The sequence below is a fragment of the Notechis scutatus genome, chromosome 2 (assembly GCF_049901735.1).
Source record: "Notechis scutatus isolate UNSWTSFEM ecotype Mainland chromosome 2, rNotScu1.2, whole genome shotgun sequence".
Taxonomy (NCBI): Eukaryota; Metazoa; Chordata; class Lepidosauria; order Squamata; family Elapidae; genus Notechis; species Notechis scutatus.
In genome coordinates this window covers 75,043,562-75,071,178 of record NC_142010.1, presented here as the reverse complement: position 1 = coordinate 75,071,178, position 27,617 = coordinate 75,043,562, and the positions used below count along the sequence as shown (strand labels likewise).

Below are 27,617 nucleotides of genomic sequence, written 5' to 3'. Positions count from 1 at the left end.
ACAGTACTACGTTAAGATCGTTAAGGTACCTTTGCTGCTCAAAACCAGTCCATATACATCTCCCTCCTTTAAAAACTGAATAAATATATAGCCCAGCGGAAGCAGCAGATGGCCGAGAAATGGTGGAAGCCGCAGGAGAAGACGAGAGGGAACTTGCTGCCGAGATGGCGGCTGCCTTCCTGAACAAGAACCTTCCCGAGTCCATTTTTGGGGCTCCCAAAGCAGGAAACGGTCAGTGGGCCTCGGTGGTCAGGGTGATGAACCCCATCCAGGGAAACACTTTGGACCTTGTGCAGCTGGAGCAGAACGAGGCCGCCTTCAGTGTGGCTGTGTGCCGCTTGCCAACACGGGCGACGACTGGCATGTCTTGGTGGGCATGGCCAAAGACCTCATTCTGAACCCACGTTCGGTTGCCGGAGGGTTTGTCTACACTTACAAGCTGGTGAATAGTGGTGAGAAGCTGGAGTTCCTGCACAAGGCGCCGGTGGAGGAGGTGCCCGCAGCTATTGCCCCCTTCCAAGGGAGGGTGCTGATTGGCGTGGGAAGCTGCTGCGAGTCTACGATTTGGGCAAAAAGAAGCTGCCCGGAAGTGTGAGAATAAGCACATTGCCAACTCTATCTGTGGGATTCAGACAGTCGGGCACAGGGTGATTGTGTCTGATGTCCAGGAAAGCTTCATCTGGGTTCGATACAAGAGAAATGAAAACCAGCTGATCATTTTTGCAGAGCGACACTCATCCCCGCTGGGTCACCACTGCCTGCCTCCTGGACTATGACACGGTGGCTGGAGCTGACAAGTTTGGCAACATCTGTGTGGTGAGGCTGCCGCCCAACACGAACGACGAGGTCGATGAGGACCCGACTGGCAACAAGGCTTTGTGGGACAGGGGCCTTCTCAATGGCGCATCCCAAAAAGCCGAGGTGATCATGAACTACCACGTAGGAGAAACGGTGCTGTCTCTGCAGAAGACGACCCTGATCCCGGGAGGTTCCGAGTCGCTTGTTTATACAACGTTGTCTGGAGGCATCGGCATCCTGGTCCCGTTTACATCGCACGAGGATCACGATTTCTTCCAACATGTTGAGATGCACCTCCGCTCTGAGCACCCACCTCTCTGTGGTCGAGACCACCTCAGCTTCCGCTCCTATTACTTCCCCGTGAAGAATGTTATTGATGGGGACCTCTGTGAGCAATTCAACTCCATGGAGCCCAACAAGCAGAAGAACGTGTCTGAAGAACTGGACCGGACTCCTCCAGAAGTCTCAAAGAAACTAGAGGACATCCGTACGTGCTATGCTTTCTGAGCTGAGCTGTTGGAGGACTTGATAAGGACTTATTTTGGAGATGGGTTGAAAGAAACTTCCCTGGCCTGTCCTGTTTTGTTTGACCCGGTTTCTGTCCTGGAGCTCAGTAGGTCAGCCCACAGAGGTTGAGCCCTCCGAGGGATAATGTCTCATAAGCCCATTTCAGCAGAGCTGCCATGCCACAACCCCAACCCCAAATCCCAGCCAGTGGGCCATCGGTAGCTTCACAGATAGATGCATAAAGTCCAACTCCTTTCTTTGTTGCTGATTTTGTGAGTTGTACCATTGGAATCCTCATCCTCAAAAATTCTATGTATCTTCTGTGTAATTTGCCCTCTTATCCTCCCTAATGTTTGAGGAATATTGATCTGCTTGCCAGAATTCTTTCTTGCATCTCCTGATAATCTCTCCTGCATTTATAGTCTTTGTGCTCTATCCAGCATTTATTATCCCCTTTTGTAATGGTGAACTCCTTAGACCTTTACATGGTAATGTAATAATACCTACCACTTTGTGTGCTGCAAATAGATGGTATCAAGCATCTTTAAATGTCAACTTTAATGTCTTATGTGTGAGCTAAAATTCTCAACGCTGGCATTTTAATAATCTTTCCAAATAAAAAAGGATATTATAATAACTCTGTAAATTTCAACCCAAGAGGATAAGTATTTGTACAGTGGTCCCAAAGCTAAAGTAGAGACATCAAACTATGTTGGCTATTTCGGCTCAGAAATCCGGTTCTTTGTTTTTCTACAAAAAATGACCTGATAATGCAATTTTCCACTTCAAAATAAGCCTTTCAGAATACTAAAATAGTTCAACATGGCTTCTTATTTCCATGACTAAAACGAATAATTCCTTAACAAAAAGTTGTGTTTCAGTTAAAAACAAATCTTAAAGTGTGTGTGTGTATGTGAGGAAATTCCTTCTAAAAATTAATAATATCAGCTTCATGATCCGATGATGTAAATACTTTGTTTTCTGCCTTCCTTTTATACTTTAAATAATGGGGCCATGGAATTTTATGTGCCACACCCAAATTGGTGCATAATGCTAATATATTAAGCATATGAACCATTACAATCATGTCCCTGTGCCAAGCTGAAATAATGGCACAGAATGCTATCATCAGGCAGTACGTACTTGATATACAGGTAGTCCTCGAGTTACAACAGTTCATTTAGTGACACATGATTGTTTTTCACATGACCATTGCAGTATCTCCATAGTCACACGATCAAACTTTGGATGCTTGTCAACCTACTCATATTTATGATGGCTGCAGTGTCCAAGGATCATATGATCACTTTTACAATGCTCTAATGAGCTAAGTCAATGGGGAAGCCAGATTCTCTTAAACTGCGTTACTAACTTAACAACTGCAGTGATTCATTTAATAACTGTGGCAAGAAAGGTCATAAAATGGGGAAAAATTCTCTTAACAAATGTTTTGATTAGTAACAGAAATGTTGGGCTCAGTTGTCATCGTAAGTCAAAGATTACCTGTACTGTAGTATATAGTGTAAAGAACATGGATTAGCTGTGTTTGTATTACTTTGCACGCACCCTCAGGACGCTGAATCTGTAGCGTTTTTTGAAGTTGGAGTTTTCCACTTTTGCCTGGTTAGAGAACCAGATTATAGGACATGACTATAAATAAGTGGTTTTCTAATGCTAATCTGCGAAATAAACTATAGATTCCGAAGCAACCCAGAGATCAATTTAATCTGCTGCTGAGTGGAGAAGTTGATTCCCTCTACTTTCAGTTAAAAATGTTGGCCTCATCCTGTCAGTAAAAATACAAGCAGCTTGAGATTCATTGCTGACCAAAGGGGGGAAAAATAAAATAAAAGATTGGAACAGGGAATCCGTAACACATTTTAAGGGTATAATAAGTTAAATGTCAGTGTTCACTTGGGAAGTTTGCAGAGATGGCATGCTTCATTCTACTCACCATTGTTGTTTCTGCAATAGATCCAAAGCTGTTGATGAAAATATTGCAGCTCACATTCACTGCTGGACCTGTAAAACAAATAAAGGCTGATAGTATCTGTTGGGTATCAATCCGTCAAAGAACAGTAGACTATTACAGTTGAATTAAAGCACAGTTGACAAGTACAGTTGTCTCTTACTGAATCCATTGCCCCAGTATAAGTTACAATGGTAATAAATCTTTCATTTGGTAACATTCTTCTATTTCTAGAACAGTTTTGCACTTTGTGAAGACTTTTTCTAATGCCTTCCAACCAATTTGTTATAATGCATGGAAGATGAGGATCACTGTGTCTCTGCTTCTCTCTTGGCATCACCAGCAGCTGTTTATATATAAAGTCTACTTATAATCTGTGCACCCAAACCAAGTGTACGGAGATTTGGCATAAGAACCACAGTGTAACTATATGTTTTATTATACACTTAATTTATGTAGTTGGAAGTTGCTACAGTATAAAGAAAAGTTAGATTGTGAGGAAGGCAGATGTGATTTTAATTTGACAGAAGCAGCAATATATTAATTATGTAGAAAGAATATTAACTCTGGCTCATAGATTCATAGAGTTTTAGAGTTGGACATACCTTACAGATCATCTAGTCCAGTGGAACATCTGCTAAGGCATTTTGGAGAAATGGACCTCTATTTGAAGACCTCCAATGTAACAGAACATATAATGAGTTCTACTGGTTGGCAGTTCTTACTGTCAGGGATTTTCTTCTAGTATTTAAACTTAGTTAAAATTAAATGAAGTTGCTGGCATTTCCCCCCTTGTCCCCACTTGCTAATTCCATTGTTCCCACCTAGTTTTTGGAGACATGCCTCTAGCATGCCATTTAAGACTAAGGGAGATCCTTAAGTAGAAGTAGTTATGCACAGAAGGCTTTATATGACGCAGAATTATTTTTCTTACGTTGCCATTATTGCCATTCTTTCTTATATATTTAATCTATCTGATTAGGATTATTTTGATCCAACAGGATATAGGAAGCACGTTGTACTGATTCGCATCTTCCTTCCTATTCAGTGATCTTTGTTTCTTTTTCAGACTAACTTTCATTGGGAACAGGAAGGCTCAGTTGAGTAAATTGGGGCCCATTTCTCCACAGCAACATTATTTAAATCCTTTCAGCTCCTTGACTTTAGATCACAAAAACCTGGTGGACAAAAGGATTCAGAAAACCCCCTGTGTCCTTTCCAATAAAAGACTAACAAAGGGAAGCAGCTGAAGAGGTCCCAAGAGGAAATGACAATTCGAGTCAGAAGCTTGAATGTCTAGTAACCGAAATGATCAGAAAAGTGCCGCGCCGATATTCGCTTGATTTCCTTTTGGTTTTAGTATCTGTTATTTCTTGGCTGTCTATCTTGGAAAGATGACAGAATTAAACAAGCCAGCAAACCTAGACCAAATATAAATAAATCTTTGCAAATAGCAGTGGCAGGCTGCAACGTTCAGTAAGGATAATGTATCAATCTATATTCAGGACCAGGATATGGCTGACTGAACATGAAGGGGAAAAGGGTGAGCACAGATCTGTCTGGCTTCAAAGGGCTTGCCAGGAAACAGTTCCAGCTGATTGTCTAGGTTCTTTGAGGATTTCTTGATAGAATCGAAGGGTCGGTTCACACCTACAGGCCAGTCAGTGGAGTTCTGTATATTTTATTGCTGGGTATTTGAATTCCCCATGACCACATGGGTCCTGAAGGAGAATGTTTTATCTAATGCCAAACTAGAAAAGGCTCTGACCAGGCTTGTTTTTTAAGGAGTAATTCTAAGAGAATGCTAGTTTGGGAAGAAATCCCAGCAACATTAAGTTTAATTTTGGTTCAAATTAAAAGTGTGAAGTGCTCCTTATTTGTTATAGAATCTCATTTTAATCATCTCCTTTTAATGACCCCATAATCCCTTGCAGGGTGTAGTCTGGGCAACTGAATGGAACTAAGTGTTTACTGGCTGGATGCCCTTCCTGTCACCAATTCGGAGTTATATTCAGCAGATGTGTTTACTGGCCGGATGCCCTTCCTGTCACCAATTTGGAGTTATATTCAGCAGATATATTCTCATTGTGGCCCAAGAGAAATATCTGCTTCTACCTAGGATCGAACTTACATCCTCCTGATTGTGAGGTGAGAGCTGCTCCTCTAGGCCACCGCACCATTCAATCTCATTTTGATATGGTTGGGAAAACCTGGACACTCGTGGATTTTTTTTTTTATCAACATCCAAAGGCATTTCCAAATCTGTGCCTCAAAAATGAAAAGATGGTTAATTAATCATGCAATTAACCCCCCCTCACTTTTTTAGAATGCATCATGCATGCTTGTAAAAAGTTGACAGGTCTTGATCACATGGTCTTGATCACAGCCTTGATGTCCTGGCTGTAGAAATACGAGGCGTGACTTCTAACACTTTCTTTGGATTTAGAATCCAATTGTATGATATCTTGTATCCACAATGTATGTGTAGATGAAGGGGCAGACTAATGCATAGAAAAAAAAAACCTATATGATTCTTTGGTTAGCAAAATGGGCAGCATATAAAGCAAGCAAGTAAACAAACAAACAAACAATAAATAAATAAGAATAGGCATCAGTATCACCATTAATAGAAGACCAAGAAAGAGAAGATGAAGATGATGAAGAAGAAGAGGAAGAGGAAGACAAGGAGGAGCAGAGAAGGAGGAGGAGAACAAGAAAGAGAAGAACATTATTATTATTAAATTATCTACTTTCCAGTCAACTACAGTATTTAAAAATGTAAGAAACAATAGAAATGCAGAGGAGCTGAGGCAAACGGCATGAGAAAAAGTTTGTCATTTTTTAAAAGTACACTTTTCTGTGGTTGTCTGTAATAAAAGACAAAGAAGGAGAGAGGTTATCTATGCTAGAGGCTAGAGGCTAGAGCAGGGGTGGGCAAACTTTTTGGCTCGGGGGCCGCATTGACTTTTAAAATTTGACAGATGGGCCGGGTCAGCACAAGATTTTTTGGGAATCGCGTCCCCGCCCTCCCCCTTCTCCTCCTTCCCCTCCCCTCGGAGGCCCCCTGAGTCAGGAGTTGCCACCGCCGGCGCGCCTCCGCGCTGCTCCAGTCCCGCATTGCCTCGGGAAGGGAAAGGCAAAAGGAAGAGCCGGCGGTGCTTTGCAACGGAGCAGCGGCACCGGAGGCTCAGGCTCAGCGGCTCCTGGTTTTGCCTTTTCCTTCCCAAGGCAACGTGGGACTGGAGCCGCACGGAGCTGCGCCGGCGGTAGCAACTCCTGACAGCCCCAGCAGGACACCTGAGCGGAGCCCGGGCGAAACTGCCTGTTGCTGCTGCCGGAGCACAGCTGGGTTGCCTCCTCCAAGCAGCCCGCCCGCCCACCGGGCTTCCCCTCTGCCGCGCGCTCGGGGCCAGGCGCAGCGCCCGCGAGTTAAAAGGAAGCCGAAAGTTGCTGGAAGTTGCTCGGGTGCTGGGAGCAGGCTTTTAAAGTGCCGCCCGAGCAAAGTTTAAGCAGCCCGCCCGCCCGCCGGGCGGAACCTTCCTGCTCCTCGGCGGAAGACGCTCCAGCCTGCAAACTTTGCCTTTGCAAAGTTTAAGCCTGGAAGCCCCGGAAACCCAAGCAACTTCCCAGCAACTTTCGGCTTCCTTTTAACTCGCAGGCGCTCGTGCCTGGCGGAGGGGAAGCCTGGAGCCTCCTCCAAGCAGTCCGCCTGCCCGCCTGCCGGGCTTCCCTCCACCACGCGCTTGGGGCCAGGCGCGAGCGCCCGCGAGTTAAAGGAAGCCAAAAGTTGCTGGGAAGTTGCTCGGGTTTCGGGCTTCCAGGGCTTTGCAAAGGCAAAGTTTGCAGGCAGGAGCATCTTCCCGCCGAGGAGCGGGAAAGGCCGCCCGCGGGCGGGCGGGCTGCTTGAGCGGGCTGCCGTGCGGCTCGGGGCGAGGCGTGAACGCCCGCGAGTTAAAAGTTGCTGGGAAGTTGCCCGGGTGCTGGGAGCAGGCTTTAAAGTGCTGCCCGAGCAAAGTTTAAGCAGCCCGCCCGCCCGCCAGGCGGAACCCTTCCCGCTCCTCGGCGGGAAGATGCTCCAGCCTGCAAACTTTGCCTTTGCAAAGCCCTGGAAGCCCCAGAAACCCGAGCATTTCCCAGCAACTTTGGCTTCGTTTTAACTCGCGGGCACTCGCACCTAGCGGAGGGGAAGCCCGGAGCCTCCTCCAAGCAGCCTGGCCGCCCACCCGCCAGGCTTCCCTTTCACCGCGCGCTCGGGGCCAGGCGCGGCGCCCACGAGTTAAAAGGAAGCCGAAAGTTGCTGGGAAGTTGCTCGGGTGCTGGGAGCAGTCTTTTAAAGTGCCGCCCGAGCAAAGTTTAAGCCTGGAAGCCCCAGAAATCGAGCAACCGCAGCAACTTTGGCTTCATTTTAACTCGCAGGCGCTCGTGCTCGCCCTGAGCCGCCGCACGGCGAGGGGAAGCCCGGCGCCGCCGGTCACCTCCTCCAAGCAGCCCGCCTGCCCGCCCACCGGCTTCCCTCCGCCGCGCGGCTCGGGGCCAGGCGCGAGCGCCCGTGAGTTAAAACGAAGCCGAAAGTTGCTGGGAAGTTGCTCGGGTGCTGGGAGCAGGCTTTTAAAGTGCCGCCCGAGCAGGACCGCCGAGCCGGGAACGGGCACCAAGGCAGGGCAAGGCTCCACCAGCAGCGCCCTAGCTTTAGGTGGCTCCAAGCAGCCCGCCCGCCTGCCGGGTGGAACCCTTCCCGCTCCTCGGCGGGAAGACGCTCCAGCCTGCAAGCTTTGCCTTTGCAAAGTTTAAGCCTGGAAGCCCGGGAAAAAAAGGGGATCGGCGGGGACTCACCTTCGGAGAGGTCGCACTCGAAGGTGATTTCGAACTCCCAGCCGAGGCCTTTGCAAATTTCTTTTCTTTCCTACCCCTAGATTGCTCCGCACTGTTTTGCAGCTTTGGGGGCCACGCGGCACAGGGCAATACGCCACGCCCAGCGATTTTTTTCAGGGGCGGGCCGGATTGGACAGACCAATGGCAGCAATTTTTTTCAGGGGCGGGCCGCATTGGACAGACCAACGGGCCGGATGTGGCCAGCGGGGCCGTAGTTTGCCCACCCTGGGCTAGAGGCTGGAAATATTATGCCAGCTAGAGGTCCAAAGGGTGATTCTACCCAAGGCACTTTAATTGAACTAATGTTAGACTCCCAGAATGTTTTGAAACTCTGGTGAATGCTTTAGAAATGAGAGAAGATTCAAACTTACATTTTGTAACAATATATTTAGAAAAATTTTAAAGATGCAAAGGTGTATTTAAAATCAAGCAGAGAGTAATGGATGTTAATTCTACAGCAATCCTCAAGCACTTGCCAATCAAATAAAGAAACTGTGTGAAAACTACTTATTGTAAAGCCATATTCAAGAAAGGACCACACAAAAACAGTTAGGCAACAGAATGATAAAGCAGGCCGACAGGAACATTATCTTGATACAGAGGAGATTTCCAGAACTAACAAAAAATCATTATAAAAGAATCTGCACTAATTTGGTGAAACCAGTAATTTAATTAAGGAAGGGGAGAGATTCAGTTGGGCATAGATTGCAAAGCTTCCATTTATCCAGCAGATGGAAGACAAATCTGTTTTAAAGGCAAAGATTCTCTGTGACTACAGGGAAATGAGAAAGAGAGGAGAATCGAACAATAGTTTATTTGAATGAGAAGGCTAAAACTGTAAAATAGCTACACAAGAAGAATTTGTGGTATAGGGTCTGGGTAATACAGATTGGATTCTAGTATCTCAATCTGAGCCAGAGATCCTGGTGAGATAAATGTATATTATGTATTAAAGGAGGAAAAAAACCAATTCTATTTTGGACTCTCTAGAGAGTTTGTCTTTACGATGATATTGCTCAATCCATAACAATTAATCAACAAATATCTATTGACCTTTATTATTAATTTCTTCAGATATATATCTTATATATATATATATATATATATTAGATACTTCCATTACGGGAAAACAATAACCAAGATCCACATACAAATACCAAGAACCTCAGAAACAAATATATATATAATAGCTAATGATGATGGCAGATGAGATTCTCGAAACGTGTACAACTTTAAAGAACAAAAGGAAATACCAACAGAACACCATCATGGTACCGACTTAAGAAAAATATATATATATATATATATATATATATATATATATATATATATATATATATATATATATATATATATATATATATATATATTCACTTACACAATTGGTGTATTGATTCACAAATTTCTTCTTCACATAGCTGGCTATCCAATAAGATTCCTTGTTTCAGTATGTCTAGGCTTGTATTTACTCCTTTCCAATCCTGTAGCATCTATTTGACATCTTTCTTGACTCAACAAATGAGAAGTAACTTGCACAGTGAATAAATCAGATAAATTAAAGCATAGTAGCATGCTTATTTTGTGGTCCTGAGAATGGTAAACGGACCAATGCCCCATCCACCAGCAGTCCATTTGGCCAGATCTTTTCTCTGAAGGCTTAGGAAAGACAACATCTGGATCATGGGATGTTAAATTGGAAGACATAAAGGCCTGCATTGGTAAGTTGCTTAGGCAATTTGAGGATAACATTGATTCTACTCAGTGTGACTTTGATGCTATTGATTTAGATTCCCCAGTAGCAACAGATGCATATAACCAGACAAAGACAACTCTTTCCAGCATTACATTTTGAATCCAATAAATTTGGGCTGCTCTTAAGACCCAACCAAGTCTTAGTCCAAGACTACATGGGTAAAAAGTGAAATCATATGCGCAAAGCATAATTTCAGATCATATGAGTTTGATATAATTATTACGTACAGCATTCTGTTTTTCCTTTCTCTTTTCTCTGTTTTATTGTCATGCATATCACCCCACGTCCAATTAAGCTACACTAATGAACTAATACCACATTGTTCAAGAAAGCTGTGACAATGGTATAGTGTTCATTTCAGCTACAGTCTAGAAGGCTTTGTATTTAACACAGCTAATGATTTTCTTTAAAAGGTTCTGAGATCCTGTAGGTCTGAACAAGAACTAGTATGTCTCATTGCTTTTGTTTGGCAAGACTTACACAGTAAATACACTTCACCGTGCTTCAGTGTTTTTATTAAGTACGGCTATTTGGAAGTGATAGTCTCTGTATACAAAGAGCTGCATCAGTTATAATAAAGGAAGTCTTCTTGTTCTTTTCCCCAATACTGATATAAATTCTATTCACTGATTTTGAATTGCCAGTTGAACTTCTTCTACTATCATGTCAAATAAGGGAAAGAAGTAACATGTGACCCCAACCTTTAAGTCCTTCTTGCTATGTTCCTGTTGCAGCTGACTGGAAGCTGTGAAGAACTAGAACTTTATGATTCATACATATACATCTCCATTCCAGACTGCTTTAATATTTCCTCTCATCATTGATTCTTGGCATTGTAGTTGCTATCAAATGAAGTGGTACTCTCAAAGCAGATTTTATCATGGAACAATTACTAAGACTCTTTGGATGGAACAAGAAGCCATGACAGTTTAAACTGGTAACTGAAGTGACACAGTTTGGTTAGTCAGAAAATCTCTGTCATGTACGCAGCTATATCTTTGATCAAAACCAGATGTAGTTAAAGGTACATAATCATCAACTTTATTAGATTAATAAATTAGATTATTAAATTGGATTTTTTTAAAAATCTACTGCATCAATAAAGAGTACTCATGCTGGTGTTTTAGTGTGCTGATATGCCCAAATCTCTTCCCCACCAAATTTTCATTTCCCCACTTCCCATTAAAAAAAAACCCCTAAAATGGGAATCAGACAAACTAAAGCAAAGTTATCCATTTTTCTCTTGCATGTGAGAACGTATGCTAAATGTTAACTTTGAATAGTTACTAAACAAATAATTACAAGTTGAAAACTACCTGTACCTCCGTTATAATTAATTTAAGAGGTAAGGTAAAAAATATTACCTTGGGATTGAGGGAGGGGAAAGTTGTGGAAGAAATAAAATTTGGAGAGCCAGAGATAAAAGGTGGAGAAAAAGGACAAGGAAGAAGCAGAGAAAAGAGAGTAGAAATGGAGATTGGGGCGAAAAAAGGAAAAGTAACATTGTAAAACTGCATCACAGAGAGAGAGATTTGCAGACTGGAACTGATAGTAAGGTGGGGACTGAATGGAACAAGGTTTGGGAGAGACAGGAAATAGGAAAGAGAATGTGAAGGTTAATGAGATGGAAGGATGTTTCTCCCTCTTTCACTAATGTGTAGTTCCTATGCAATATAAACTATGTTTCCAATAGAAAAGAATTTCTGCAGCTCAGGGTTGAACTGTGGAATACCTGATGCTCTTTGAGCTTGGTTGTTTGTTTGCAGATATTTAATTACTAAACTAAATAACACGATGGTGTTATTTAGCTGAGTAATGAAATGTCTACAAGCAAACAACCAAGCTCAGAGAGCACCAAGGACTCCAAATTGTGTGTCCTCCTTCCTTCATCTCTTCATGTACAACACAACAAATTTACAATATTTCTCATATATCCAGATAAAGACATATAACACAGGGGATACACAGACTATAGCCATACTTTTATTTGCATGTATAAGAGGCATGCTGTAGAGGAGAATAGAAATAGTTTGGGGGACCAGTTTTTTTTGTAGTCCCTTGGTTTCTTTTGTCTAGCAAGAGGAGTGGGGAGAAAAAATACCAGAGTACAAAGAATACCACTTAAGCTAACTTAGTTAAAAAGGAGAGTTTGCGATGGCAAAGTAAGAGATCATGGGGTACCAGAACTAGAACTTTTCCATGGTGGTCTTGGATCTTTGAGTCACATACATGCAATTTTTTTAAAGAACTTTGGAAACTTACAAATCAGATTGCTGACATGGTATGTCATAAGAACATTTTAACGTCACTTTGTTAATTAAACAAAGAAATTATATGGTTCTGTGATAATTGTATATTTTATTTTCACATGTAGTATTTTGTTTGCAATCTGCTTTCTGATCAAAATAATCTCTTTTATTCAAAACTTATATTGGCAAAACAAAAAGAGGAACAAGCAACAGAATTCCCCCCCGCCCCCGTTATTTTTCTTTAAATTTTCCCCAAATAATTTTAGAACAGTTAGATTTTGCCCAGGGCAACTTCAGAAATTCCAGCACTGGAAAAACATATTTCACAACCTCTTGGAGGAAGCTTGTGAAGTTGGGTATCCATCCATCCATCCATCTATCCATTTCTACCTTTTTGTCTGCTTCCTTTTCATTTCCTACATAATTCTATCTGCATTCTAGAACTACATTGAAGAAATGTGTAGAAAACTCAAATACTCTTTGAGTTTTATTGTAAGTAGTTTTTGTGTTAATGAGAGCTGCTTACACAAATGGTAGTGCTTGCTTGGGTCAACTAATTCTAGAGAGGTGCTCTGCACCAAGTCCATACCGTATGATCTTTAAAAGCTCATAATGATTGCCTGTTTTAGGACAAAGCAACCCAAAGTGAACGTCTAATGATATACGCCTCTTCCTAGCTTTAAATTTTTTAATTTCAGTACCAAAGTTGCTTTTCAAAAGGGAACTGGACTTTCTTGCTTTTTTTTTTTTTGAAGACATTTTGCTTCTCATTCCAGAAGCTTCTTCAGTTCTCGCTGAATGGTGGGATGGATTTATATTCCTTAGCAGTTAGCATGCTGAAGAACAATGGACCATCAGGGTGCTAAAACTGGATGACTGTTAAGGAAGCGAACCATCTTAAAAGAAAAAATAAATCAAGAAATTCCAGTTGCCTTTTGAAAAGCACCTTTGGGACAACCATGACTTGGATGATTGAGAAGACATTTTTAGACATTTTTAATTTCAGAAAGAAAGGAAGGAAGAAACTAATTCAGTGGAATCGTGATTTTATTTTCATTTGACTGTAAACCATTAAACTGCCACAGTGACTTATTGACCCATTCATTTGAATAATATGCTCAAAGGCGTATAACTCTAAGCTCTGCAGGCTTCTTCTGTGACTTTCATATGAATTGGATACTGATTTATTTGTGACAATTGAAGTCAGTAAACTGCCCCCATGAGGAGTTCCTTGAAATAAATCTGAAATTAAATTATCTTGGATGAAATTACAATGCAGCTGCTTTCAGCAGAGAGAAAATGTATATATTTCATTAAATATTAAAGTTTAATTTCTTTGGGGTGTATGTGCAGATATAGGAAAAGTTTTCTCTAGTTTATTTGGCTTTTTTCAATAGCTTTTTTTCTCATAGGATCTGATACAGTTTCTTTATGAGGCACCAGCAAGCCTTTGTTCCATAACTATGGATTTTTAAAGATAAGATAACGTCTATCAAGCTCTTAGACATTGAAAGACATGAATTTAAACTCCCATAGAACTATTGATTGGCCTTGAACTTATCTTCACTCCCTGCCCCTCATCAATAAAAGGTTTCATCTTTTTCATGGGGGAAAATTATTGGAATTTCTCTCATTAAAATCACTCTCTCTGTTGGTGAATGCTAATTTAATAATACTTGAGGACTTCTCTTGAGTCAGGTTGTACAAGGAGCATCTTTTAGTACCGTGTTTCTCCAACAATACGGCCTCCACCAATAGGAAGGCCCAGCATGATTTCTAGGCATGAGGTGAAATTAAGCCCCACCCCCCAAAATTTAGGCCTATTTAAACCATGCATTTCCCCACCATTTCTCACATCATTCGTTAGAACTACACGAGGTGAAGAGAAATGGGAAGGGAAGGGGGGGAGAAAACTTGCCTTTAGGAGCGCCATGCAGGTAGCCTAGGCTAGAATACCCTGATCTACTACCGATAGAACATCAGCCAATAGAAGCTCCCCAAAGGCAGAGTGACCAGCTGCTTCTATCGGCCGGTAGAAGCGGCTGCCGACTCTGCCTTTGGGGAGCTTCCATTGGCCCATAGAAACGGCCTTGTGAGGGGAGCTCGCATTGGTTGTCTTTGAATCTACCAGCGGGGCAGGAGAGAAAGCATACGCGTATCTGTGTCTGGATGAAAATTGTGAGATCGCGACAGAGGGAATGGGAGAAAACGCCTTAGCCCAAATGTATTCTTGTTTTGCTTTCTTGCCCATTCTCTGATCAATCTCTCCAGGGCAGCTTTTAGCCTAAAATCGCCCAGGTCTTCCTCAGCTAAAAGAGAGGGGAGGTCTCCAAAGACTATCCCGAACCTCCGCCATTGAGAGGGCCAAACTCATTGCTTCTCAAAGTTAGACCCACAAGTTTTTCAAAAGTTCTTCTGAACGCCTCCTACGACCGATGAAATCAAGAAATGTCTCAAGATTGAACTCAATCAAAAAAAAAAAAAAAAGAACCTGCACCTCGTCACCAAGTCCCTGGTTTTACGGCTCCTCTCTCGTCCCGAATTATGCCGAAATAAGGGATTCTGAGGCTGGCATTGGTTAATTGGTTAATGACGGGCGCTCTTTCAGGCGCTCAGAGAGAGAGAGAGAGAAAGAGAGAGAGAAAAGGAGGCGTCACTGAAGTTATCAGACTCCCCCCAACTGTTAGCAACGCCACCCGTGAGCTGTGGCAGGATTGCCTCGGATCATGTGCAGAATGCCTTCGCCGTTCAGCTCCCCCCACCACGACTCAAGGGTCATACTAAAATTAGGCCTTTCCAACCAGCCCCTGCAAATATTCGGCCCTCACCAGAGCAATAGAAAGGACGGTTTAACTTCTCTCCTGCCCTTCTTCGCTCCAGCTCCCTCCCGCCCTCCTGTGCCATGGCAGCGACCCTTTCACACTCACCCCGCTTCCCCGCTGCATTCCTATGAGGACCGCTCCCACGTCTCCTTTCAGGAGCCCGTCCAATCTCCCTTCTAAGGGTAGCCGAGCTCTGCTGCCTCCTCTTCCCTCCCTGGCACCCCCCCGCTCCCCAAACCAGCGGCGTCAGCAGGTAAAGGGAGGTCGGCTGCCTTGGGACTTTGGCAGGGTGCCTGGAAAAGGTCTGGCCTGGGGAGGGGAGGGCGGCAGTGGGAACCCCGCAGATGCTGAGACCTTCCCTCACCAGAAGGGCTTGGCTGACCCGGTGCAGGGACGAGGGCTAGTAGGGGTGGTTTTTGTGTGTGTGTGTGTGTGTGTGTGTGTGTGTGTGTGTGTGAGAGAGAGAGAGAGAGAGAGAGAGAGAGAGAGAGAAGACTCAGCTTGCTTCCCTTCTGCTAAGAAAAGTTTGCAGCCGCTCTCCCATGCGCACTCCCCTCGCCATGAAGCTGTTTCTATTGGCCGATGGAAGTGGCTGGTGACTCTGCCTTTTGGGAGCTTCCATCGGCCGATAGAAACGGCCTTGAGGAGAGTGTGCGTGGGGTGCTCCTCTCAGGAGCGCCCTGTGGGCAGCCATGACTCACCCCAAAGCGGCTGGTGACTCTGCCTTTGGGGAGTTTCCATTGGCTGATAGAAACAGCTTCGTGGCGAGGTGAGTGCGCGTGGGTGCTTGCCCTGAGGCCGCTTCTACCGGCCGATAGAAGCGGCTGGTGACTCTACCTTTGGGGAACTTCCAGTGGCAGCCTCATGGAGAGGTGAGTGCGCATGGGGCACTCTAGGTGGAGGTGTGCGTGGGGGAAGAAATTAAGTCACCCCCGAAAAGACGTCCTAGCCATTTTTTCGGGGCTCAAAAAAAAAAAAAAAAAAAAAGACCTGGCCTTATTTTATGAGAAACACGGTAGTACTTACTAGAGAAAGGCACAGCTTTGAAAACTATTATCCCTGGGTTCTAAGATTCTTTGCATTTTATAAGGGTGCTTTCTGTAATCATTAATTTTAAGTCAAAAGAGTATTTAAATGCAATTTTGCTATATTTCTTTCCCCCCAGGAGCCCACAGTCTGTACTGATAAGGAAAGGGACAAAAAGGCCTGAGGGATGAACATGTAAGAAACTAACAGCAAAACAAGGAAATTCATGAGGAAGTTCCAATAAAATGAAAATAAAAAGCAGTAAGAAGCTGTGGGGCTATTGGATACAAGGACATTCATGGGAAGGTTCCAATAAAATAAAATAAAATAAAGATAAAAAGCAGTAAGAAGCTGCGGAGCTATTGGATACAAGTGGAATTGTACAAGCATGTTATGGGCGCTCTCACAAAATTGCATGCTATATGGAAGAGTTACCATATCTGTTTTGGTTGCAATCATTGTTGTGAACCCATGAAAATAGACGTTTGCATAGATTCACTTGAATTTTACCCTCCTGTTTTTGTATGTGCGGATGCATTGCTTTTTCATTGAGGCAATATGCTTTTCCAGGCCACAGGGAAGCACAATCTGTGTTCCCTTTTATTCACAGTAACTTGGTGAAATTAAAGGAGAGTACTCTAAATTCAACCCCATTCTTGCAAACTATAAATTATTGTCCCTGCCTATGTCTGCAGTGCTACCTATCAAAGTTTTTGATGCTTATATGAATCTAGTAGATAAGTTTCCAGATTCACTTATATGGAACTTATTAACTTTCCTGTGGTTTCTGCGGAGGGTTTGCAAAGCACTAAGAATTTATAGCGGCTTATTTGGACAGAGGGAGAAGGCAGAAGGGAGAAGGGAGGGAGGAGGAGAGAGAGGGAGAGGGAGATTGCCATGTTTGGGAATTCTACTTCCATTATGAACTATTTCATTAGGTTTCAGCTTAATTTTAGCAACAAATTGTATATTTTATCTTTCATTACCTGCCACAAGACACTGAGACGGGCTGATCTTTACATTTAATGAAACATGTACATTACTGGAGGAGTAAATGCAATGGTTAATAGCACTTTGAAATCATGTGTTTAGCATACTTCATTTATGTGTTCCTCCTAGTGCTGAGAAGTGTGCATTATAAAACCAGGCCATAAAAACAAGCTGATTTGTGTCTTTCTTCTCAAGGATCCTTCTAGAAAAAGAATATATTCAAGCAAAAAAAGGACTCAGGGGGAAAGCATCCACTGCTTTACTTTTCTAGCTTAAGCTCACCAGCTTGCAAAACGAATACCCTCTCTTCCCCAACTTCAAGTATGAGAGAGGAGGCTGAAAAAGAACAAATCTCTATAACAAATAATCAGCAGGTGGGAGAAGTCACTGCAGGTTCATCAAAGTAAGGGATTCTCAGAACATTTTGTAAACAACCTGAAAAAAAAGGCATTTAAAAAGCTTCAAAGAGACCCTGTCTTAATCAGCTTGCCAAAAGATAAAAGCTGGAGGGTTCCCGTGTTAGTTATCAAGATTCAGTACTCTGAACACCTAATTCTTGGTTTTTTTATTTATTCAATTTATTCAAGGAAGTTCATGTGAATTTTGCTGCTTTGACTGTGCTCTACAAGGGGCTTGTTACCAAGGAACAAACAGATAAAACACAGAAACAGTGTATGGCTGTTTGACATATCATGGCCAAAGGCAGGTGCATGATCTGCTCTGCAGGGGTGATGTATGTCTACACTGTCTACACTGTACAGAGTTTATGTCAATGTGTTTACAAAAACAAACAAAAACTGAACTGAATTCATCTTGTAGTCATGTTGGATCAGTAAGATACTGGTTGAATTTGTATGACCAGCCTTTTCTCTATGGTGCTATATGCTGCAATGTCCATGAGCCAACCCTCAAAATGCTCACATAGTCAAAATAATTTGATGAGCAGGATGTGCCATTTCAGTATAGCCATCAATTCACCTCTTAAAGATTATTGCTCTCTTGGGTTTGCTGAATTAGAATTGCATAACAATGTTCCTTGCTCAACTTTATCCATATTATTTGGAAATTTGGGGAGTTGTTAGATGTAACAGCTTAGGGCAGGGGTGTCAAACTGGTTTTCTTAGAGGGTCGGATCACATTATATTTCTCCTCCACAGATGGGACAGATACCTCCTGCAGCACTTTGCTGACCAAAATGGGGCATGGGGGGGTGCACATGGTCCCCCTGCAGCCTGTTCTCAGCCTGGATGGCCTCCTGCAGCACTTTGCAGCCCAAACAGGGTGGGGGTTTTGTGTGCCCCCCCCACCCCGTGACCCATTTTGGCTGCCAGAGGCACTCCAGGCTGATCCTTTGCTATTTCCAGGCCGGTCCCGCAGGCCAGATTTAAGCACCCTGCGGGCCGGATCCATCTTATGAGCCTTGAGTTTGACACCCCTGGCTTAGGGAAAGTTACTTTAGAATATATTGTTGTTGTAATTTATTCTATGCTGTCCAACTCCCAGAAAATGTGAGATTTACAAATTGTTTTTTTAAAAAAAACATTAAAAAAAACCCAAAAACAATCCAGATGGCAGGGATAACAAACCCAGATGGGAACAAGGCAAAAGAAGAAAAGGAGCCTTTCAATCTCTATCACCAAACATCTATGTATGATTTATTAAACTTGCTACATTAGTCTATGCTTTGCTGTGATGTTTCCCAAAGCTGAGACAATAATTTCTCAGAAATCTGAATTTTGAATGATTATATAGATTTAATTAATATTTAACCCAAGGAAGACTGAATGGCTGTGGTTATCTAGACCCTCTGGACACAAGGTTCTTCCATCTTTATTTCTGTTGGGGTTGTATGACCCCCAGACAAATCCAGTGCACAATCTGGGGATCCTCCTACATGCCTAGCTCCTTAAAGAGCAAATGGCAGCCATGACTAGGGGAGTCTTTGCATATCTTTGGGCAAAGTGCCCATTCCTGGACTGGGAGGCCCTGTTCACTGCCATTCATGCCCTGGTAACCTCTTGTTTAGATTGCTACAACACACTCTACAGGGGGCTGTCCCTGAAGCATATTTGGAAACTTCAACTGATGCAGAATGCAGCTGCGCAGGTAGTAATATATATGGCATACATTGACTGAAATAAGTGGCTGTACAAATCAAATCAAATCAAATCAATCAATCAATCGATACTTAAAGAAATATTATAACTATATTTGGCAGTTATCAAAAAGATCTACACAGCATTGTAAACATCCAAGAAAAGGCAAAAGTGTTTGCTAAACAGCAGATTCCATCCAAGCATTTTCTAGCGTGACAAATGTTAACTTAATGTATTAGTGCTAGAATGGTCGTTATTGAATTATTTTAGTTGCTAAAGAGAGATAGACATGTTAAGAAATATGCTGAACTGAAAACTTTTTCCTGACTAGCTGTATGTAAGACTTGTGGGGTATAAGGGAAAATTCACCATGAATAATAACCTTTTCTGTTTTCCTCAAAAACTTCAAAATGGCTTCAGGGAAGTCCAATTTTACTTCTATCCTGGGCATCCATTTTCTGGTCTTTATGAGTAACTTGACATCAAACTTTAGTGGCAATATCAAAAAGTGTCTGAGTACTCAACACAACCATAACCAGCACAAATTATGAAAATGGCAACACTACACACACAAATAAAACCTCAGAAAAAAGCAATTGACTATTACTACCACGTAGCATCACCATGGCACACAAACTAAAGACCTCCAAAATAAGCCATAAGATCCAGCTGCCCAAGAAGAAAATACTGGAGTTATCTATTACATAGAGCAGGGGTGGGCAAACTACGGCCCGCGGGCCATATCCGGCCCGTTGGTCTGTCCAATGCGGCCCGCCCCTGAAAAAAAATCGCTGCCATTGGTCTGTCCAATCCGGCCCGCCCTGAAAAAAATCGCTGGGCGTGGCGTATTGCCCTGTGCCGCGTGGCCCCCAAAGCTGCAAAACAGTGCGGAGCAATCTAGGGGTAGGAAAGAAAAGAAATTTGCAAAGGCCTCGGCTGGGAGTTCGAAATCACCTTCGAGTGCGACCTCTCCGAAGGTGAGTCCCCGCCGATCCCCCTTTTTTTCCCGGGGCTTCCAGGCTTAAACTTTGCAAAGGCAAAGCTTGCAGGCTGGAGCGTCTTCCCGCCGAGGAGCGGGAAGGGTTCCACCCGGCAGGCGGGGCGGGCTGCTTGGAGCCACCTAAAGCTAGGGCGCTGCTGGTGGAGCCTTGCCCTGCCTTGGTGCCCCGTTTCCCGGCTCGGCGGTCCTGCTCGGGCGGCACTTTAAAAGCCTGCTCCCAGCACCCGAGCAACTTCCCAGCAACTTTCGGCTTCGTTTTAACTCACGGGCGCTCGCGCCTGGCCCCGAGCCGCGCGGCGGAGGGGAAGCCCGGTGGGCGGGCAGGCGGGCTGCTTGGAGGAGGCGACCCGGCGGCGCTCCGGGCTTCCCCTCCGCCGTGCGGCTCAGGGCGAGGCACGAGCGCCTGCGAGTTAAAATGAAGCCGAAAGTTGCTGCGAAGTTGCTCGGATTTCTGGGGCTTCCAGGCTTAAACTTTGCTCGGGCGGCACTTTAAAAGACTGCTCCCAGCACCCGAGCAACTTCCCAGCAACTTTCGGCTTCCTTTTAACTCGTGGGCGCTCGCGCCTGGCCCCGAGCCGCGCGGTGAAAGGGAAGCCTGGCGGGTGGGCGGCCAGGCTGCTTGGAGGAGGCTCCGGGCTTCCCCTCCGCTAGGTGCGAGTGCCCGCGAGTTAAAACGAAGCCAAAAGTTGCTGGGAAATGCTCGGGTTTCTGGGGCTTCCAGGGCTTTGCAAAGGCAAAGTTTGCAGGCTGGAGCATCTTCCCGCCGAGGAGCGGGAAGGGTTCCGCCTGGCGGGCGGGCGGGCTGCTTAAACTTTGCTCGGGCAGCACTTTAAAAGCCTGCTCCCAGCACCCGGGCAACTTCCCAGCAACTTTTAACTCGCGGCGCGTTCACGCCTCGCCCCGAGCCGCACGGCAGCCCGCTCCAAGCAGCCCGCCCGCCCGCCCGGGCGGAACCCTTCCCGCTCCTCGGCGGGAAGATGCTCCCGCCTGCAAACTTTGCCTTTGCAAAGCCCTGGAAGCCCCGGAAACCCGAGCAACTTCCCAGCAACTTTCGGCTTCCTTTTAACTCGCGGGCGCTCGCGCCTGGCCCCAAGCCGCGTGGTGGAGGGGAAGCCCGGCAGGCGGGCGGGCGGACTGCTTGGAGGAGGCTCCAGGCTTCCCCTCCGCCAGGCACGAGCGCCTGCGAGTTAAAAGGAAGCCGAAAGTTGCTGGGAAGTTGCTTGGGTTTCCGGGGCTTCCAGGCTTAAACTTTGCAAAGGCAAAGTTTGCAGGCTGGAGCGTCTTCCCGCCGAGGAGCAGGAAGGGTTCCGCCCGGCGGGCGGGCGGGCTGCTTAAACTTTGCTCGGGCGGCACTTTAAAAGCCTGCTCCCAGCACCCGAGCAACTTCCCAGCAACTTTCGGCTTCCTTTTAACTTCATGGGCGCTTGCGCCTGGCCCCGAGCCGCGCGGCAGAGGGGAAGCCCGGTGGGCGGGCGGGCTGCTTGGAGGAGGCAACCCAGCTGTGCTCCGGCAGCAGCAACAGGCAGTTTCGCCCGGGCTCCGCTCAGGTGTCCTGCTGGGGCTGTCAGGAGTTGCTACCGCCGGCGCAGCTCCGTGCGGCTCCAGTCCCGCGTTGCCTTGGGAAGGAAAAGGCAAAACCAGGAGCCGCTGAGCCTGAGCCTCCGGTGCCGCTGCTCCCGTTGCAAAGCACCGCCGCGGCTCTTCCTTTTTGCCTTTCCCTTCCCGAGGCAATGCGGGACTGGAGCCGCGCGGAGGCGCGCCGGCGGTAGCAACTCCTGACTCAGGGGGCCTCCGAGGGGAGGGGAAGGAGGAGAAGGGGGGGGAAGGGCGGGGACGCGATTCCCAAAAAATCTTGTGCTGACCCGGCCCATCTGTCAAATTTTAAAAGTCAATGCGGCCCCCGAGCCAAAAAGTTTGCCCACCCCTGACATAGAGTGTAAGGACTATGTAGGACAGACAGAAGACTAGTAGAGTGCAACCATGAACACCAACTAGCAATCAGAAGACATGATGAGAATTCCTTCATCTCATAAAACATGGGAAGACTCAACCATAGTTTCAAATGGAAAGCTGAGCATTAAGCTAAATCAAAAAAAACGCTAGGGAATTCCTGGAAACTTGATATTCAGACAAATCAGCCATCAATAGATATATAGAGACAAACCACATTTACATATCATTCTAAAAAGGCAACAAAGCGAAGAAGAAACCCAGAAGACCAGAACACCTTCTCTCCAATAACCAAATAAGCAGGGATTAATGTCTCAAAAATAATCAAGCAGAAAACAATACCCCAATCAAGGAACTACAACCAAGAAAACCACATCCCCACCAATGCTGATATGACAAGCTACTGTATATAAACAGAGACACACTTCTCTAGCAGAAGTGTGATGATGTTACACAGTTGGGTAATGAAATATCTGCAATCAAGCTCAAAGAGCGTCAACTATTTTGAAGTTTGGTAGCTCAAGACTCACATTGTTATTTAAAAAATGGATATATTAAATCATACAAAGTATCCCAAAGGTGCTTTTTTCAAGAGGCAATTAGACTTTCTAATTTTTCTTTGAAGACATTTTGCTTCTCATCCAAGAAACTTCTTCAGCTCTGTTGTGTCTTGAAAAAATAAAGCATATTTGGGACAAGCATGACCGGGATGACTGAGAAACTCTATAGATATTTAGCTATCCATAGAAAGTATTATTTCTATTTAGTCTTCTAGGACAATGAAGTCTCAGAAAATAGTAGAGATTTCTACAGTGGTCCCTCTGTGATTGATCTTGGCAGTAAAAGGTACATTTAGACAGTACAACATCAATTGGCCAGCTTCCCTTATCAGATATATTACCTATCAGATGAGATTTCACACTGTGTTGAAAAAGTGTTCACATTCAAAGCAGCTCTTTTGGCTGACCTTGCTTGGATGTTTGTGCTGACAGAATGTAGACAGATCGTCCAAATCTGATGGAGCTGCTGTTGCATGAATTTCAAAAGATAAACATTTTCACAGGCTATGAGATCATCCTGGATAAACACTAGGTTTGCTAGATGAGGTGCATGCCATCTGAAAATCAACTCTTCTTTGATCTCTTAGTCCTCAATCCCCATTACTAACTGGGAATGCTAAGATTACATAATGGCTTATTTTTCAGGTGATGCGTGAAGTGTGTAAATGCATAAAATGAGTTTAAGCATTGGCCCATGCTCCTGTTGTAGGCATCCAAGTGTTTGAAATATATATGTACTTATCTATATGACCCACACACTTAAAAATCATTGGTACAAACCCAGTGCTTCCTGCAACAACTGTAACAGGGGTGGTATGCTACTGGTTCAGCCCGGTTCTATAGAACTATATAACCGGTAGCTCTGAAGAGCAGCAGTCACTGAACCGGTTCGCTGCAACAACCTTTTGGTCATCTATTTGGCCCCTCCACCTGTCCAGGCTCTTGGCTGTCCTATATTTCCTGCTTTTTCAACCTCAGCTGCTTTGTGCAGCACAGCTGAAGCTGAAACAGCAGGAAAGAAAAGGATTTTCAAATGCTGTGCACCCGCGCGCAGCGCTTGTCAGCTGTCCAGGCATCATTTTGCAAATGTTCTGCATGTGTGCGTAGCAAAACGCACTCTCACTGAACCGGTAGTAACACCAGTTGAATCCCACCCCTGAATTGTAATGTAAAGTCTAATAAATCCATTCCAATTCCTCTTTGTTTCATGTGCATATGCATTATAGTAATTAATATGAAAATGTAAAAGATGATCATTGGTAGATAGATGTGTATGAATTTGGGTGAATTAATTCAAAGTAAGAGCCTTTCTAACTGATTTCTAAGGACAGCTCAGTTTAATTGTTTAATTAAATTGTTTAATTCCCACATTATTGTAATCCATATAGTGATAAAGATACAGGAAGGTTATTAACTCCTTAAAACTTAGACATTTTAGTCCTGATGTTAATAAAAATCCATTAGGGATTATCAGAGATCACAGCACATATATTTTAGCCTTGATCAAATAAATAAACATTATATTCCTTTTTACTTCTAACAATCTTGATCAAGTCTCTTCAAATATATGCTATATTCTAGAACTTGTTTTCATTTTTATTTTGCCCCTTATCACAAAATTCTTCAAAGCTTTAACAAGTATCTCTTATAAATTTAATACAGTAAAATTAACCAGGTTATTCTCTTGGTTTATTATTTGTATATCTCTTTTAATTATTAAGGCGTCAACAAGTTTCTTTTGTATGTCCATTGTTTTTTCCATGTCATTTTTAGCTTAATTTTAAAAGTAATCTCAATCTTGTCAGGTAAAACTTGTTTCTCTTTCATATCATCTTTTAAACACAATCTGCCTATAGAAATAGACACTTTTAAAAATAACTTCTGAGTCCATTGTTCAAAAATATACAGTATGCCCAATGTTATTGGTTTATTTTGTATTTGTAAATTTGCAGTGTTCTTCTCCTTCAGTTATAATATTTAGTTCCTTCTAGTTCCATCTAAGTGGAATTTAGATGGACTTTTTAAGTGTGTTTTTCTAAAAAGAATTCAAAACAAAAGAATTTTTCCCTGTAAGGATTCTTTACAACAGGTGTGTCAAACTCAAGGCCTGAGGGCCTGATCTGGCCCACAAGGTGCTTACATTTGGCCCACAGGGCCACACTAGAAACAGTGAAGGACTGACCTGCAGTGCCTCTGCCAGCAAAAATGGAGCAAGGGAGAACCCCATGGAGCTTGGTTTTTGCTGGCAGAGGGTTGCTGAAGGCAGTCATGGCTGAAAACAGGGCCCGGGGGGACACACGTGCCCACTGAGCTCTATTTTTGTAGGCAAAGGGCTGCAGGAGGCTGTTGTGGTCGAAAATAGAGATCAGGAGCTCGTTTTCATTGGCAGAGAGCTCGGGCCTTCACAGGTGGTCCCAACATGAGTGACATCAAATTGGTCATGCCCACCCTAGCCACGCCCACCCTGGCCCCCAAGGTCAAACAAAAATACTGACGCTGCCCTCAGTGAAATCAATTTTGATACCCTGCTTTACAATTAATTCCAAAATTTTATTTCAAATTTATCTGGATCCTTAGTTAATTTGTCACTTTCAAAAATCAAAATTTTAATCATCCTTTGAGCTCTAAATCTGCCAGAAACTGCTGTCTTGCAATCTCCTCATGAGGAGAAACTGTCTGGAGCACTTGTGAGCTATCTCAATTCCTCTCCTTACTCAGTGATTAATTATTAGAGAGCCAATCCACTCAAACAGTAGAGCTGTTTTCAGTCCACCGTTTGCTCCCCAGAAGAGAAAAAAAATGTTTTGAAATAAACTATTTATTTAAGATGTAAGTACTGTATAATTATGGGATGCCCAGTAGAAATGAAATCAACATATGTTAATATACAATAGGGAAATCTTCAGGCTATCTCATAGACATTTGTTATATGGAAATCTATAGTTAAACAATAAAATTGATAGTATATTTGGCAAGTTATCGTTTTGGACAACGGGAATTTTTTAAGTGATTATATTTGAGGTTTGCTACAATCATGCTCAGCCTATCCCTAGGGTGTTTCTAACAACTGATTAAACTTCAGTTGTGTTGGATTACAGATTCTGTTCTCTAAGCTAGTGAATCCACTCTTAATATATTGAAATGTAAGGAATACTTGACAGTAAAAGACAAAATGCTGATATTCAGAATTAGTAACACCTTGGCAATCACTTTCAGAGCACATTCTGTTGAAGACAGAATGCAACACTAAGGAATTAGTTTGTAAATATACGTACTCTTAGGTTGTAATATTGCATGTGTTTTTCTGGGGATGACTCATTGAATGTAATGTAATGGAACATATTTGCTGGAGGACTTTGTTCAATTCACATTTTAAAGCAATCAAGAACCATCTCATGTTCACTTTCCATAAAAATGCATGGATTTGAATATATTTATCCTGTGGATGGCCACTTTGTATCCAATGATTTAAAGGCAATAGGACAGTTCTGATTATGACGCAAGACACATGAACTAGATGAAACTGTCTATTCCTTTTCAGTTTACTAACTATTTTTCAAATTACTTGATCTATATTCAGCTTCTCTGTATTTGTACAATTTCTGCAGTAGACTGGCTAAAATCCTCTGTGTTCCAATAGTTTTGGAATGTACTATGTAAGAAAAGGTGATCAGGAGACATTTGTTAAACAGAGGATAACATGATCATTTATTTCATTAATTAAAAATGCTTCTTCCTGAAAGCAACTGCTATTTACCTCCTAGAAGTAGATTTTCTTCTTCTTTTGGTTACAATCTTTGCTGTCTGGACTTACAAATACAGCAACATTCAGAAATGCAGGGGTATTTTGGCCATCTACTCCACAGGTGGAAACGGCCCCTTCCCCACATTTTAAGTGCTGTTTTCCCCCTTATCTCACCTGGTAAAGAGGAAGCTCAGGTAAAATTTTCTGTTTAAAATGCTGGTTGTCTACTTTCGCAAAGCAATAATCATGTTTTTATTGCAGACAAGTATTAGGACTTTCTAGGTGGCACCCCTGGTTTTAAATGTTTCCAGTCTGTTTTATCCCCTGCTTCTATTTTTCAGTTACTGCTGTCCATCTAGTCTGCATCATCCATTACTTGCACCGAAAGGAGGAATGAGAATAACATGAAGCTGTTGCTTGTCAGGCAATGGAGTATAATGTTAAGGTATGACACAAAGCCTTTAATATTAACAAACTTCTAAACCATGCTCTCATCTAAATAAAATGGAATGGAATTGGGGGAAAAAAAGGCTGCATACCTTTAAAATTGGGCCTGATTCTGGCATCGTATCCTGATGTCCTTCCCATCAATTTATCCAGGAAATCTGAAGGGGACATAAGTTTAGGAGCGGATCGAGCTGCTGCTCCAGTTTCTTTGGAAGCGGCGAGGCTGAGCCAAAAAGAAGAGAGCAAGCAAAGATTGAATTAGTATCCCATCTACTCTTCTCAGAGTTATATTTTTTGTCCCCTGCTGTAGGATTTGAGACTAGCATTCTTTGTAGCTCATGCAATGCCCATTACAAGTCCTTATGGACACCTCTGTGAATTGCTAACGATGTTCTGCAAATATTTGTTTGCTCAGTCCAAACATTCCTGAATGTAATTTGCTACATATGACGGAGCAAGGGAAAGTCCTTCACCAAATCAGAGTTGTGAATTTTGGACTCTTACTTTAGTGTAGAAACTTCAAGATTGTCCATGTTCTGTTATGGAGCATCTATTATTATCTTTTCTGTTAATGACCCCATAATCCCTTGCAACTGAATCTGGGCAACTGAATGGAGCTGAGTGTTGACTGGCTGGATGTTCTTCCTGTCGCCAGTGTGGACTTTTGTTCTGAGCACTCATTATGCTCAGAGCGAGAAATACCTGCCTCTACCTAGGATCGAACTCACAGCCTCCACCGCTAGTCTACCGCTCATGGAGCATCTATTATCATGTAGTCAAATGGTAGATACCAAAGAAGAACAAAAATTATGGTGATATTTTCTTTTTCCAAG

At 43.5% G+C, this 27,617-nt stretch overlaps 1 protein-coding gene and 1 pseudogene across 1 annotated transcript in view; one reads left to right on the top strand and one right to left on the bottom strand.

Annotated features, from left to right (window-relative positions):
* Positions 1-27,317, bottom strand: part of GLRA1 (glycine receptor alpha 1) — a 59,662-nt gene extending 32,345 nt beyond the window's left edge. The window contains exons 1-3 of the mRNA XM_026685905.2: positions 27,289-27,317; positions 26,877-27,007; positions 3,260-3,327 (exon numbers count right to left, since the gene is read on the bottom strand). Of these exons, the coding sequence (XP_026541690.2) occupies positions 3,260-3,327; positions 26,877-27,007; positions 27,289-27,317 (228 nt within the window). The remainder of the gene's footprint in view (positions 1-3,259; positions 3,328-26,876; positions 27,008-27,288) is intronic.
* On the top strand, positions 100-1,508 carry LOC113424264 (splicing factor 3B subunit 3 pseudogene; annotated as a pseudogene).
* Positions 27,318-27,617: the final 300 nt, after the last annotated feature.